The 16020-nt window shown below is 42.4% G+C and overlaps 1 protein-coding gene across 4 annotated transcripts in view; it reads right to left on the bottom strand.

Annotated features, from left to right (window-relative positions):
- The window catches only part of LOC135527394 (DENN domain-containing protein 2D-like), a 44526-nt gene extending 28761 nt beyond the window's left edge, over nt 1–15765 (bottom strand). For 3 of the 4 annotated variants that reach the window (XM_064955912.1, XM_064955913.1, XM_064955914.1), the window contains exon 1: nt 5259–5528. In XM_064955912.1, the coding sequence (XP_064811984.1) occupies nt 5259–5406 (148 nt within the window). In that variant the 5' untranslated portion in view covers nt 5407–5528. Of the gene's footprint in view, nt 1–5258; nt 5529–15690 lie in introns of those variants that run through there. The other variant, XM_064955915.1, reaches the window with a different exon arrangement.
- Between the last annotated feature and the right edge of the window lie 255 nt (nt 15766–16020).

The following is a 16020-nucleotide window of genomic DNA, read 5'->3' as shown; positions in this document are numbered from 1 at the left end:
TCGGCCGATTCCGATATGTTCACCGATATATCGTGCATCCCTAGTCATGACTATCCTATGAGGATCCAAAGGATCAGGTTTAGTGGATCAGCGCACTCCCTCCCCAGCAGAGGGGGAGAGGGATGGATGTGGGGGTTTTGTGACAATTCACCCATTGTAAACCATAGGCAGCAGAAGATACCCTTTGTGGCCTAGTTTGGGTGACTCTTATGAAGAGTTTACCGCCCAAGAACTTCAACATCAAACAGTGGACAACATATTTCATCCTCCGAATGTTGATAATGATGAGAAATTGAATATGGGAAATTAATGTATATTTTGTGATGTCATTAAAAATCTGAAAGATGTTATAATGGAAACATCAACTTTTAAGAGTTTTCACACGGTATATCAGATGACCATTTAAATGTTGTAAAACTTGAATGATTAAATATGAAACTGAAAAAAATCAAATGTACACTAAGCCACGCCCCTAATGAGGTCAGAGTTCGTGTCAACATAATGGACCACCTTTCAGGCCAGAGTGCTTAAAATGACTCACTGAGAATTTAAATACAGACCAGAGAACGTGAGGCAGTGGCCTACACGTTGAAATGGTTAAAACTACAAGACCAGACAGCGTGGAGCAGTGACTACAAAGCTGAGAATGGTAGGACCCTCAAACTCTCAATGAGTGAAGAAGGTAAAGACTCCAAACATTCAGTCTGCAGCTGTGTATGTAAATTAGTCTAGGACATGTGACCAAAGACGAGAGGGAAGAACAGATCCCTCACCAATGTGGAACACCTGAAGTATCAATTCTAAAGAACACTCCCAGACAGAAGCCTACAACTAAGGAAAATGTGACCTTTGGTGGACAACCAGAGACTTGCGTCAAACTACCTCCCATAGCCGGGATCGAGTGGTTTCAGAGAGAACAGAGAAAGACATCTACCTGTAAATATATTGTGTTTCTAATCCGAATGAGTGGTTGTTAGGGTGCTAAGTATTATGGTTACGGTGAGCATAGCTTCCAAATGTATGTATGATAAATTTACTCTGTCTATACCCCTCCCATTGCGTAACCAAACGGTCATGCTTTTGCTGACTAATGCTGACACCTTAAGTCTAAGAGCTTCCACCAACATTTACTTATTCCTTTCAAAATTCTTCACGCTCTGGCAAATTAGTTGATCATTACTAGACAACTATTTTCAGGTCTTGCCATAGATGTTCAAATAGATAAGTCATAACTAACTCGGTCACTCAGGAACATTCACTGTCCTCTTGGTACGCAACGCTAATGTAGATTTGGCCTTGTGGTTTAGGTTCTGCTGAAAAGTGAATTCAGTGAACTTGCCTGTGCTTTGCTCTTTCTTTTTTATCCTGAAAGTCCCTAGCCCTTAACAATGACAAGCATACCAATAACATGATGCAGCCACCACTATGCTTAAATACTGAGTGGTACTGAGTAATGTCTTGTATCTGCCGCAAACATAACACTTTATTCAGGACAAAAAGCAAATTACTTTACCACATTTTTTTGCAGTATTACATTAGTGCCTTGTTGCAAACAGGAAGCATGTTTTGGAATTTTATATTCTGCACTGGCTTCCTTCATTTCACTCTGCCAATTAGGTGAGTATTGTTGAGTAACTACGAAGTTGGTCCATCCTCAGTGGTTTCCTTCCTCTCTGGCAACTGAGTTGGAAGGACACCGGTTTCTTTGTAGTCACTGGTTGTATTGATACACCATCCAAAGTGCAATTAATAACTTCACCATTCTCAAAGGGATATACAAGATCTGCTTTTTTTTATTACCCTTCTACCAATATGTGGCCTTCTTTCCAAGCCTCCCATGGTCTTTGGGGTTAAATCTGTGTTGATAATTCACTGCTCGACTCAGGGACCTTACAGATAATTGTATGTGTGGGGTACGGAGAGGAGGTAGTCATTCAAAAATCATGTTAAACACTATTGCACACAGTGAGTCCATGTGATAAGCAAATCTTGACTCCTGAATTATTTAGGCTTGGCATAAAAAGGGGTTGAATACTTATTGATTAAAAAGCATTTCAGATTTATAAAGAATAAGTAACATTTTCAAAAAAACAATTCCGCTTTGATATTATGGGGTATTGTGTGTGTGTGTGTGTGTGTGTGTGTGTGGCAGGCAATGTAAATATGTTTTTTTATTAAGGCTGTAAAACAACTAAATGTGAAAAGTCAAGGGGTTTGAATACTTTCTGAAGGCACTGTATGTTAGTCCATTACTATCAAATCATAGCAGTTATGGGCCTAGGACCTATAACAGGAACTTGTTACAGCCTTTGTAGATCAAATACATCAAGCCCAAAACTTTGAACATAAGTTGGCCACAAAAAGCTCAAATTAAAGGGCTCATATGTTTGACGGTTGTTCGTTTGTTTGATGCACTAGTATGCAAAATCCTAATCATTATTTACAAGCCTAAATTCACATAGCATACATATAAATGCATACACCGAGTGTTCAAAACAGGAACACCTGCTCTTTCCATGAGACTGAGCAGGTGAATGCTATGATCCATTATTGATGTAACCTGTAAAATCCCTTTCAGTGGAAAAGACAGGTTAAAGACTAAGCCTCGAGACAATTGAGACATTGTATGTGCCATTCTGGGTTGCAGGGCAAAATATTAAGTGCCTTTGAAAAGTAGTAGGTGCCTGGTGCACTGGTTTAAGTGTGTGAAACGCAACGCTGCTGGGATTCACGCTCAAGTATCCCGTGTTTGTCAAGAGTGCTCCCCCACTAGGGATGGGCATGAGTAATCGAGAAGGACGTCAAAATTCTATCTTTAACCAGAGATCACATTTTGTTCAAATACTGTAAAACCATTTGTTCGTAATTGATGTCTTGAAAAAAACGTTGACGTGCTCCACTGTTCCATTTGGGACACAACAAAAAAGAAACCAAGCATCACAGTTCTGCTCCCTACATTTCCTTTCCCCTTCATGTCTTAATTGCGTTCAGACCACTCCCTCCACACACGCATGCTGAGTGCACATACGCTTTTATAGGCATTTACTTCTGCATCTACCTGGTGGGATACACAAGCTAAATTCCTTGTCAAATGACGACATTTTTAACACGTTCAAAATGGACTGGTGAACGGAAGAAAATGGACAGATTCAAATGAGTGGATTTGGTTATTTCGGATACATGTGTGTATAAGGTAGTAGTTGTGGAATTGTTAGGTTAGATTACTCATTGGTTATTACTGCATTGTCGGAACTAGAAGCACAAGCATTTCGCTACACTCGCATTAACATCTGCTAACCATGTGTATGTGACAAATGAAATTTGATTTGAGCAGAAACGCCAAGTGCTGAAGCAAGTAAAAATAGTCTGTCCTCAGTTGCAACACTCAAGCAATGTCTGCATAAGAACTGTTCGTTGGGAGCTTCATGAAATGGGTTTCCATGGCCGAGCAGCCACACACAAGCTTAAGATCACCATGCGCAATGCCAAGTGTCAGCTGGGGTGGCGTAAAGCTTGCTTGCTTAAAACTCTGGAGCAGTGGAAACGCATTCTCTGGAATGATTTTATTTAACTGACTTGCCTCGTTAAATAAAAGGTTAAGAACAAATTCTTATTTACAATGACGGCCTACCCCAGCCAAACCCGGATGACACTGGCCGCCCTATGGGACTTCCAATCATGGTCGGATGTGAAACAGCCCGGTTTCGAACCAGGGACTGTAGTGATGCCTCACACTAAGATGCAGTGCCTTAGACCGCTGCGCAACTCGGGAACCCCGATATGATGAATCATGCTTCACAATCTGTCAGTCCGATGGACAAATATGGGTTTGGTGGATGCCAGGAGAAAGCTACCTGCCCGACTGCATGGTGCCAAATAAAGTTTGGAGTATGAATAATGTTCTGGGGCTGTTTTCATGGTTCAGGCTAGGCCCTTAGTTCCAGTGCTACATCATACAATGACATTCTAGAATATTCTGTGCTTCCAACTTTGTGGCAACGGTTTGGAGAAGGCCCTTTCCTGTTTCAGAATGGTGTGAAAGAACTTGACTGGCCTGCACAGAGCCCTGACTTCAACCCCATCGAACACCTTTGGGATGAATTGGAACACCCACTGTGACAGGCCTAATCGCCCAACATCAGTGAATAATGTTCGACAAGCAGGTGTCTCCATACCTTTGGTCATATTTCATCTCCACTTCCTACCATCAAAATAATCAACAGCGTGACTCCACGTTTACTTCAATATGATAGTTATATCAATATTTGCGCATAAAGGCGTTTTCACTGCCATGTCTAGCAATTTAAACAACAAAGATCACACCATGTTGAAGAAATTGTCTGCATTTGTAAAATTGTAACGAAACATCCCGTTTCCTGGTATGACTTAACTCATGTAAAAACGGTGGATGGAACGTGGTCGTAGGAAATAAACACTTTCAGAAAACCGAGTGTCAAAATGTAAATGTGTTTGAAGCGATTCCATGACCCATTTAGGTAAATTGCGCATTAATACACTGAAGACAGGCCTGCATGCCCTCCCACCTATATATCAGGTAGCCCTCAAAAGCCTTCATGGATAAAATGTTAGAATTGACTAACATTTGGCATTCTAATTCCATGTGCCAACATATCGCCACGGGCAGTGCCATTATGAAACTTCCACTCCTGTAGACTTGAAATGATTAGATGGTGAAACTTGCTTCCAACCAATCACACAAGCAAAGTAATTCCGCCATTGTTAAATATCAGGACAAGGATCCTGCAAATAATCATTTTTACAGTTGAAATACATTTAGCAGGCAAACATTTCGAATTAGTTCTACATGTGGGTGGAGTGGCGCTTCATAGTTACGTTGACATCACCATCCCCGTGTACCGTAAATATAAAAGGTTCAATAAAAAAACTACGTTTCCATTTTTGTCGCAAAGACAAGTTAGACAAGATAAATCGACCCGTCTAACGGATATACAATTGTTGTCGATCTTAAGAAAATGTCTCATCTGCGGTTTCCATTACACACGGCGCAAATATTTGTTTGTTGCGACGTTGCTGTTGTCGAATAAACTGGTCAATGGAAACCTGCCTGCTGTTGGCACCGCCGGAACGCGAGTAGTGACTTGATTGAAGCCACTTTCTCAGTAAATGTACACTTACATTTTTACAAAACTTGTCATACAATCAGTCATTCATTCATTTATTCTCAATGCGAACATGTTTAAAACTTCTTAGCCTATAAATTCATGTCATCTACTCACTCCATCTCTGCTTGAAGTTTTTTAATCCATGTCTTTTTCGAATCCTTCTCGTTACCTCCCCACTCATAGCTCTCACAGGTATCAACGTTGAGCGTCTTATCTCCCTGGACTGCTTGTCGTTTCTCAAATTAATATGTATCAACCACATTCATCATGGCAGAACAAGGAGAATAGTCGCACAAGTAACGCATGCTGCTGCTCAATGTTCACGGGTTGGCTTCTCTGGGAATTGGAGAGATGAACGCACCAAACTGTACAGTGCGCGGAGCCTATGGTTCGATCAATTGTCAGTGTCTCACGTGGATGTGCTTCATCCGATACAATTACGCTACCAATGCATAACTATTCCTTTGATAACTAGAATTACAGCTAATTTCATCTGGTGAGTTAAAATGACAATCAAATAAAATTGCCATAGGATAGGCGACAAACATATCAGACAAACATATTTCATCCCTAATAAATCGTTTAAAACTTTTCTTAGATATCCTTTTTTGTTTTCAGTGCAGTTATGTAGGACAGCTCATAACTATTAATTAGCCTTTACAATACTGACCAAATAAACGCAACATGTAAAGTGACAGATCCCAGAAATGTTCCATATGCACAAAAAACATATTTCTTTCAGATTTGGTGCACAAATGTGCTTACATCCATGTTGGTGAGCATTTCCACTTTGCCAAGATTATCCATCCACCTGACAGGTGTGGCATGTCAAGAAGCTGATTTAAACAGCGTGAGCATAACACAAGGCCACTCAAAAATGTGCAGTTTTGTCACACAATACAATGCCATGTTTCAAGTTGATGAGCATGCAATTGGCAGGAATGTAGGAATGTCCACCAGAGCTTTTGGCAGAGAATTTGTTCCTTTCTATGCCCTTGGAGACCAATTCGTCATTTTAGAGAATTTGGCAGTACATCCAACCAGCCTTACAACCTCAGACCACGTGTAAGCGTTGTATGGGAGAGCGGTTTGCTGATGTCAATGTTGTGAACAGAGTGGCCCATGGTGACAGTGGGGTTATAAACTCAGCAAAATAAGAAACGCCCCTTTTTCAGGACCCTGTCTTTAAAAAGATAATTTGTAAAAATCCAAATAACGTCACAGATCTTCATTGTAAAGGGTTTAAACACTGCTTGTTCAATGAACCATAAAAAATGAATGAACATGGATCCTGTGGAACGGTCATTAAGACCACCCTGAGCTAGGCCTTTCTAATCGACCAGGCCCGGGTATCCTGGAAGGATATTGACCTCATCTCGTCAGTAGAGGATGCCTGGTTGTTCTTTAAAAGTGTTTTCCTCAACCTCTTAAATAAGCATGCCCCATTCAAAAAATGTAGAACTAAGAACAGATATAGCCCTTGCTTCACTCCAGACTTGACTGCCCTTGATCAGCACAAAACATCTTGTGGTGTTTTGCATTAGCATCGAATAGCCCCCACAATATGCAACTTTTCAGGGAGGTTAGGACCCAATATACACAGACCGTTAGAAAAGCAAAGGCTAGCTTCTTCAAACATAAATTTGTATCCTGTAGCACTAACTCCAAAAAGTTCTGGGACACTAAAGTCTATGGAGAGTAAGAGCACCTCCTCCCAGCTGCCCACTGCACTGAAGCTAGGAAACACTGTCACCACTGATAAATCCATGATAATCGAGAATTTCAATAAGCATTTTTCTACGGCTGACCTTGCTTTCCACCTAGCTACCCCTACCCCGGCCAACAGCTCTGCACCCCCCGCAGCAACTTGCCCAAGCCCCCCTGCTTCTCCTTCACCCAAATCCAGATAGCTGATGTTCTGAAAGAGCTGCAAAATGTGGACCTCTACAAATCAGCTGGTCTAGACAATCTGGACCTTCTCTTTCTAAAATTATCCTTCAATTGTTGCAACCCCTATTAGTAGCCTGTGCAACCTCTTTCGTATCGTCTGAGAACCCCGAAGATTGGAAAGCTGCCGTGGTCATCCCCCTCTTCAAAGGGATAGACACTCTATACCCAAACTGTTACAGACCTATATCCATCCTGCCCTGCCTTTCTAAGGTCTTTGAAAGCTAAGTTAATAAACAGATCACTGACCATTTGGAATCCCATCGTACATTCTCCGCTATACAATCTGGTTTCAGAGCATGGATGGACCTCAGCCACGCTCAAGGTACTAAACGGTATCATAACCACCATCGATAAAAGACAGTACTGTGCAGCCGTATTCATCGACCTGGCCAAGGCTTTTGACTCTGTCAATCACCACATTCTTATTGGCAGACTCAACAGCCAGTCTTGGTTTCCCAAATGGCTGCCTCGCCTGGTTCACCAGCTACTTCTCAGAGTTCAGTGTGTCAAGTCAGAGGGCCTGTTGTCCGGACCTCTGGGGTGTCCGGACCTCTGGGGTGCCACAGGATTCAATTCTCAGGCTGACTCTTTTCTCTGTATATATCATTGATGTCGCTCTTGCTGCTGGTGATTCTCTGATCCACCTCTACGCAGACGACACCATTCTGTATACTTCTGACCCTTCTTTGGACACTGTGTTAACAAACCTCCGGACGAGCTTCAATGCCATACAACACTCCGGTGTCCTCCAACTGCTCTTAAATGCTAGTAAAACTAAATGCATGCTTTTCAACCGATCGCTGCCCGCACCCGCCGGACTAGCATCACTACTCTGGACGGTTCTGACTTAGAATATGTGGACAACTATAAATACCTAGGTGTCTGGTTAGACTGTAAACTCTCCTTCCAGACTCACATTAAGCATCTCCAATCCAAAATTACATCTAGAATCGGCTTATTTCACAACAAAGCCTCGTAAAACTGACTATCCTACCGATCCTTGACTTTGGCGATGTCATTTACAAAATATCCTCCAACACCTTACTCAGCAAATTGGATGTAGTCTCACAGTGCCATCCGTTTTGTCACCAAAGCCCCATATACTACCCACCACTGTGACCTGTGGGCTCTTATTGGCTGGCCCTCGCTTCACATTTGTCGCCAAACTCACTGGCTCCAGGTCATCTATAAGTCTTTGCTAGGTAAAGCCCCGCCTTATCTCAGCTCACTGGTCACCATAGCAACACCCACCCATAGCACGCACTCCAGCAGGTATATTTCACTGGTAATCCCCAAAGCCAACATCTCATTTGGCCGCCGTTCCTTCCAGTTCTCTGCTGCCAATGACTGGAACGAATTGCAAAAATCACTGAAGCTGGAGACCCATATCTCCCTCACTAACTTTAAGCATCAGCTGTCAGAGCAGCTTACTGCACCTGTACACAGCCCATCTGTAAATAGCCCACTCAACTTCCTCAATCCACCAATTATTTATTTTTGCTCTTTTGCCCCCCAGTATCTACTTGCACATCCTCATCTGCACATCTATCACTCCAGTGTAAATGCTAAATTGTAATTATTTTGCCACTATGGCCTATTTATTGCCTTTACCTCCCTACTCTTCTGCATTTGCACACTGTGTATACATTTTTCTATTGTGTTATTGACGGTATGTTTGTTTATCCCATGTGTAACTCTGTTTTTGTCGCACTGCTTTCCTTTATCTTGGCCAGCTCGCAGTTGTAAATGAGAACTTGTTCTCAACTGGCCTGGTTAAATAAAGGTGACATTTAAAATGTATATATTTTAAAAGACTAACTGCTTACAGACGGTAGGAAATTAAGGTCACAGTTATTAAAACTTAGGACACTAAAGAGGCCTTTCTACTGTCTCTAAAAAACACCAAAAGAAAGTTGCCCAGGATCCCTGCTCATCTGCGGGAACGTGCCTTAGGCATGCTGCAAGGAGGCATTAGGACTGCAGATGTGACCAGGGCAATAAATTGCAATGTCCGTACTGTGAGACGCTTAAGACAGAGCTTCAGGGAGACAGGACGGACAGCTGACCGTCCTCGCAGTGGCAGACCACGTGTAACACCTGCACAGAATCTGTACAAACGAACATCACACCTGCTGGACATGTACAGCATGGCAACAAGTGCTCGAGTTACACCAGGAATGCACAATCCCTCCATCAGTGCTCAGACTGTCCGCAATAGGCTGAGAGAGGCTGGACTGAGGGCTTGTAGGCCTGTTGTAAGGCAGGTCCTCACCAGACACCACCGGCAACAACGTCGCCTATGGGCACAAATCCACCGTTGCTAAGACCAGACAGGACTGGTAAAAAAAGTGCTCTTCACTGACGAGTCACGGTTTTGTATCACCAGCAGTGATGGTCGGAATCGCGTTTATAGTCGAAGGACTGAGCGTTACACCGAGGCCTGTACTCTGGAGCGGGATCAACTTGGAGGTGGAGGGTCCGTCATGGTCTGGGGCGGTGTGTCACAGCATCATCGGACTGAGCTTGTTGCCGTTGCAGGCAATTTTAACGCTGTGCGTTACAGGGAAGACAACCTTCTCCCTCATGTAATACCCATCCTGCAGTCTCATCCTGACATGACTCTTTAGCATGACAATGCCACCAGCCATACTGCTTACTGATACTGATCTGTGGCGTGATTTCCTGCCAACAGGATTGTCAGTGTTCTGCCATGGCCAGTGAAGAGCCCGGATCTCAACTCCATTGGGCATGTCTGGGACCTGTTGGTCGGAGGGTGAGGGCTAAGGCCATTCCCACCAGAAATGTCTAGGAATTTGCAGGTGCCATGGTGGAAGAGTCAAGAACTGGCAAATCAGGTGTAGTCCATGAGGAGGAGATGCACTGCAGTATTTAATGCAGCTGGTGGCCACAACAGATACTGACTTACTTTTGATTTTGACCCCCCCCCCCTTTGTTCAGGGACACATTATTCAATTTTTGTTAGTCACATGTCTGTGGAACTTGTTGAGTTTGTTTTAGTTGAATCTTTTTATGTTCATACATATATTTACACATGTTAAGTTTGCTGAAAATTAACGCAGTTGACAGTGAGGATGTTTCTTTTTTTGCTGAGTTTAGTATGGGCAGCCATAAACCACGGACAATGAACACAATTACATTCTATCAATGGCAATTTTGAATTCACAGATTTTGTGACGAGATCTTGAGGCCCATTGCTCTGCCATTCATCCCCCGCCATTGCCTCATGTTTTAGCAAGATGATGTACTGTCCCATGTTGCAAGGACCTGTACACAATTCCTGGAAGCTGACAATGTCCCAGTTGTTCCATGGCCTGCATACTCAGACATGTCACCCATTGAGCATGTTTGGGATGGTCTGGATTGAGTGGTACAACAGCGTGTTCCAGTTCCCACCAATATCCAACAACTTTGCACAGCCATTGGAGAGGAGTGGGCCACCATTTCACCATTCCACTGAAGTCGGTTCCTCTCCTTGTTTGGGCGGCGTAAGGCGGTCGGCGTCACCGGTCTTCTAGCCATCGTCGATCCACTTAATTTTCCATTTGTTTTGTCTTGTTTTCCTACACACCTGGTTTTCATTCCCTCATTAATTGTTGTGTATTTAACCCTCTGTTCCCCCCATGTCTTTGTGTGGTACTGTTTGTTTTAAGTGCTTATGCACATGTTTACTGGTCCGCATCGGGTTTTGTACCCATGTTGGTTATTTATTTATGCTGTTGGTTTTGCAATTAAACTGCTCCGGCTATTCCCTAGTTCTGCTCTCCTGCGTTTGACTTCCCTGCCACCAGTTGCGCACCCCTTACAATAACAATCAACAGCCAACTCTATGCAAAGGAGATCAAAGGAGACCACATACTGACTTGTTTTCTAATCTACGCCCCTATTTTTAAGGTATCTGTGACCAACAGATGCATATCTGTATTTCCAGTCATTTGAAATCCATAGATTAGGGCCTAATTAATTAATTTCAATTGACAGATTTCTTTGTGCTGCGTTACAGTTCATATAATCTTTGAAATTGTTGAGTTGTTTTAGTAAAGTAAATGTACGAGTTCACTAAGCTCATGTTACCAACTAGCATTATCAATTGCCACTAACAGTTCCATAATGATGGTTTTCACCATTAAATGCTATCCTATATGCTTATGTCCTATAGACTTATTCTATACACACATTTGGCACAGATCAGTGATTTGACATTAATCATCATACAGTGCATTCGTAAAGTTCAGACCCCTTGACCTTTTCCACAGCTTGTTACATTACAGCCTTATTCTAAGATGGATTTTAATTTTTTTGTTGCTGCAAATTTCACATTTTTTCTTTAAATATTGCATTTACAAAGGTATTCATACCCTTTTACTCAGTACTTTGAAGCACCTTTGGCAGCGATTACAGCATCGAGTCTTCTTGGGTATGACGCTACAAGCTTGGTACACCTGTATTTGGGGAGTTTCTCCCATTCTTCACTGCAGATCACCACAAATTCTGTTGGGTTGGATGGGGAGCGTTTTTCAGGTCTCTCCAGAGATGTTAGTTCGGGTTCAAGTCGGGTTCTGGCTGGACCACTCAAAGGCATTCAGAGACTAGTCAGGAAGCCACTCCTGCCTTTTCTTGGCTCTGTGCTAAGGGTCGTTGTCCTGTTGGAAGATGAACCTTCATCCCAGTATGAGGTCCTGAGCACTCTGGAGCTGGTTTTCATCAAGGATCTTTCTGTCCTTTGCTCTGTTCATCTTTTCCTCGATCCTGACTAGTCTCCAAGTCCCTGCCGCTGAAAAAGATCCCCACAGGATGATGCTGCCACCGCCATGCTTCACTGTAGGGATGGTTCCAGGTTTCCTCCAGACATGACGATTGGCATTCAGGCCAAAGAGTTCAATCAAAGTTTCATCAGACCAGAAGATCTTGTTTCTCATGGTCGGAGAGTCCTTTAGGTGCCTTTTGGCAAAGTCCAAGCGGGCTGTCATGTTCCTTTTACTGAGGAGTGGCTTCTGTCTGGCCATTCTACCATAAGGGGCTGATTGGTTGAGTGCTGCAGAGATAGTTGTCCTTCTGGAAGGTTCTCCCATCTCCACAGATGAGCTCTGTCAGAGTGACCATCGGGTTCTTGGTTACCTTCCTGACCAAGGCCCTTCTCCCTTGTTTGCTAAATTTGACCGGGCTGATAGCTCTATGAAGAGTGGTGGTGGTTCCAAACTTCTCCCATTTAAGAATGATTGCGGCAACTAGGGATGCCTGATATATCGGTGAACATATTGTAATCGGCCGATATTATCTAAAAATGGCAACATCGGTATTGTCCCGATGTCTAGTATATCACCGATGTCAAAGCTGACGTACATGACGTAATGTTGCTCTACACGTGCAACACAGCATTCCTAACCTAGCCCACAATGTCTGCTGTGTGGATCGAGCAGTCAACGAGTCGAGCAGTCTTTTGAAAGTAAGAATAGCAGCGAGAGAGCTCCAAGGCAAAATCCATTAACACCAAGATAATGGAATTCATTGCCCTTGACAATCAACCATTCTCTGCCGTGGGTGATGTTGGCTTTTGCCAACTGGTCGAGCACCGGTACACACTACCAAGTGCGCTATTTTTCAGATGTTGCCCTACCGGAGTTACACAGTAATAGCGTCATTGCTATTAGCTTCACAACATACTTTGGAATGCCATTTGGGTCTTTGCCTGTCTAAAAAGAACCATCAAAATGACAATAACACTATTTGTCACGTTAAATAAGCTTTTAATTTGACACGTCAAATAACAGTTCTATTACAGAATGTGTGTTCTGAATATGCATGTGTAAGCCAAGCGCCACCACTACTATCAGTAGCACTGTCAACGCTGTACAAAAAAAGTCTGCAAACACTGGCCTCGAACAATGTGTTTGCAATACTGCGTTGGTAATAAAGCATTATTTGTTTGACTGCAACTTCTGGGGTAGCAAGCTAGCTAGCTAGGTACTCAGCTAAAGCACTAATACAACCAGCCTGAAAACAATTTTCCCAAAGTTATCAGCCTCAAACGTCCAAGAGGTATTGTTTTTCCTCGGGAATAGTGTTCAATTCAGTTTCAGAGTCCCGCATTAAGAGCTACGATGCTAATGTTCTCTAGGTGTCACTGAGTAGACTGATACCCCATGTCATTGATCCACAATCCATAGGTAAGGCTGTGCAGTGAAATAAGGATGTCCCCAATGCAATTCTAAAGTCGAATACATCCAGGGTGATTTCAACAGATTTTTGTCAGATTAACAAATCACTGTCTTTTGTTAATTTTATGCAACAACATTCCAACCTCGTTTAGCATGATCTATTAAATGATGACAAGTTTACTATTTGCATCACTGTCAATTACATACTATCCACTATTGTGGCTAGCTAAAACATAGATGGGTCCGACCACCATTAATCAAATAAGAAATGTCTTATAAATTAGGGTTATTTTATGATACCTAGTTATATAGCTAGCTAACTATAGCTACTGACACAGATTGTCGTTTTTCTATGTTTTTGGGGAAGAACACTGTTTGCATCCATGAGATGACCAGCACTGTAGGTGCGCGAGACAACTTTACCAGCATCATAGCAGAGGTATCGATGAATCATTGTGACATATGAGTGAAAGTGTAATCAATGTGTAAGAATTATGTAAAAGATGTTTGAATGCATTAAATTATTGTGCAGTCATATTCAGGTCCTGATTGGTCAAGCTTATTTGGGTCTTTGCGTGTCAAAAAATACACACGTCAAATAACACTATTTAACGTGTGTATTTTTTGACACGAAAAGACCCAAATAGCGTTCCATAGAAATCCTGGTTGAGAATAAAACGACTGAACAACAAAACAGCACAAAGTAAGTGAAAGAAATAGGTTTTGATTATGTTTTGCTGGTAATAGGGACATGCGTAAATGCCAACAAATATATTTTTGGTTAGTGTGGTGTGAATTTATTTAACCAGGCAAGTCAGATTAAGAACAAATTCTTATTTACAATGACGGCCTTCCCTGTCAAAAACTCGGACGACTCAGGGCCAATTGTGCGCCGCCCTATGGACTCCCGTTTATGGCCGGATGTGCATGGATACATGCATGGCAGCATGGATTCGAACCAGGGACTATAGTGACGCCTCTTGTACTGAGATGCAGTGCCTTAAACCACGGTGTGTGTGTTAACTATTTAACTGTACTAAAATGCTTAAGTCCGCCAAAATTTTAAATACCGGGTATCGGGATCGTTTTATTTGGCATGGAAAATATACGGTATCGGCCAAAAAATGTCATTGTTGATTCACTAGAGGCAACTGTGTTCTTGGGGACCTTCAATGCTGCAGACATTTTTTGGTACCCTTCCCCAGATTTGTGCTTCGACACAATCCTGTCTTGGAGCTCTATGGACAATTCCTTAGACCTCATGGCTTGGTTTTTGCTCTGACATGCACTGTCAACTATGGGACCTTATATAGACAGGTGTGTGCCTTTCCAAATAATGTTCAATCAATTGAACTCAATTGGACTCCAATCAATTTGTAGGAACATCTCAAGGATGATAAATGGAAACAGGACACACCTGAGCTCAATTTAGAGTCTCAGAGCAAAGGGTCTGAATACTATTGACTACTGTCATACCCCATTTTTTTTTGCACATTTTATAAACCGTTTTTCTCTTTGTCATTATGAGGTATTGTGTGTGTGTGTGTGTGTGTGTGTGTGTAGATGAGAAACAAAACAAACATTTTATCAATTTTAGAATAAGGCTGTAACAATGGGGAAAGTCAAGGATTCTGAATACTTTCTGACTGCACTGTAAAGTGATGCATCGTGGTATCCATGAGGTTGAGCGATGAATAGTTTGGTTTGTTTACCCTTTAACCAGTCTGCCACCAGCCTCAGCTGGACCAGAGGGGTGGGTCCTCCAGAGGGGCCTGCCACAAGAGCATCAACCTCCTCCCTCTCCTCTGGAATGCTTTGAAGATTTTTCAATTCATGCTTTACTTGCATGGTCGGTATACAACTATTCAGATTCAGACAGAAGGGGAGAGGGAGATCGTAGATGTTTAGACGAGAGCCACTCACCGACGAGTACGACTGCAACCCCCCCCCCAAACCTAAATCCAGCCTCCTCGTCATCTGTTTATCTTCGCTTGAGATTAGGCATCAAGATTACACCTTACTTCTGTATGTGAACTGAAGGAAGGTTTAATCAACATTTTAGAAAAATTGGGCAGCAATAATGACGATAAGTATCAATTTGGCTAGGAGAAGAACAATTTTGGTGTCTATGGCACTTCTGAGTCAATTCCAGATAAATGACCTCGTTAATTTGTTAATCCCAAACAATAAGGGATGACGGGGATGCTCACACTGGGATCGACAAGAGGAAAAGCTCCAGTTTCTCTGTTTCTCCCGCCATCCTAGCTCTATTTGTCTGGAAGAGATGTGGATAAGGAGTTGAGAATTTCTTTTTTTAAAGAAATACAATTAATTGGAAGCAGTGACATGTCAACATCTGACCTTCAACTACTTTTGAAGATTATTTACAGTGATCACTTCTGTTAAGATATTTTCATTACCTGTGAGCGTAGTGTCCATCTTGTTCAGTAGTGTGGTTTGAATCTCATAACCCAGTAGTGAGGCTTATATTTCAGACTCCCTCACAATGTATTGTCTCTCCTTCAAGCTATCAGTTATTGTTTGCTCTAATGTAGACTTTGAAACTCTATATTTAAACTGTGGGCACACCCTTTTGGTTTGCCTAACAATATGATGTGCTTGGAGTCATGTGTCATAAGAAACAGAAATCCAAAGCAGACATCTGTGTAGTTTACAGGATATGATACCAAGCAGAGTTTTAAAGTTAACTTGAAAGTGCCAGGACTAAACTTAATCTTAGTCCTGGAAAT

The sequence above is a fragment of the Oncorhynchus masou genome, chromosome 33, assembly GCF_036934945.1.
Source record: "Oncorhynchus masou masou isolate Uvic2021 chromosome 33, UVic_Omas_1.1, whole genome shotgun sequence".
NCBI classification, from domain to species: Eukaryota; Metazoa; Chordata; class Actinopteri; order Salmoniformes; family Salmonidae; genus Oncorhynchus; species Oncorhynchus masou.
Note: the sequence above shows the minus strand (reverse complement) of the source record. Positions and strands in the feature narration are given on the sequence as shown.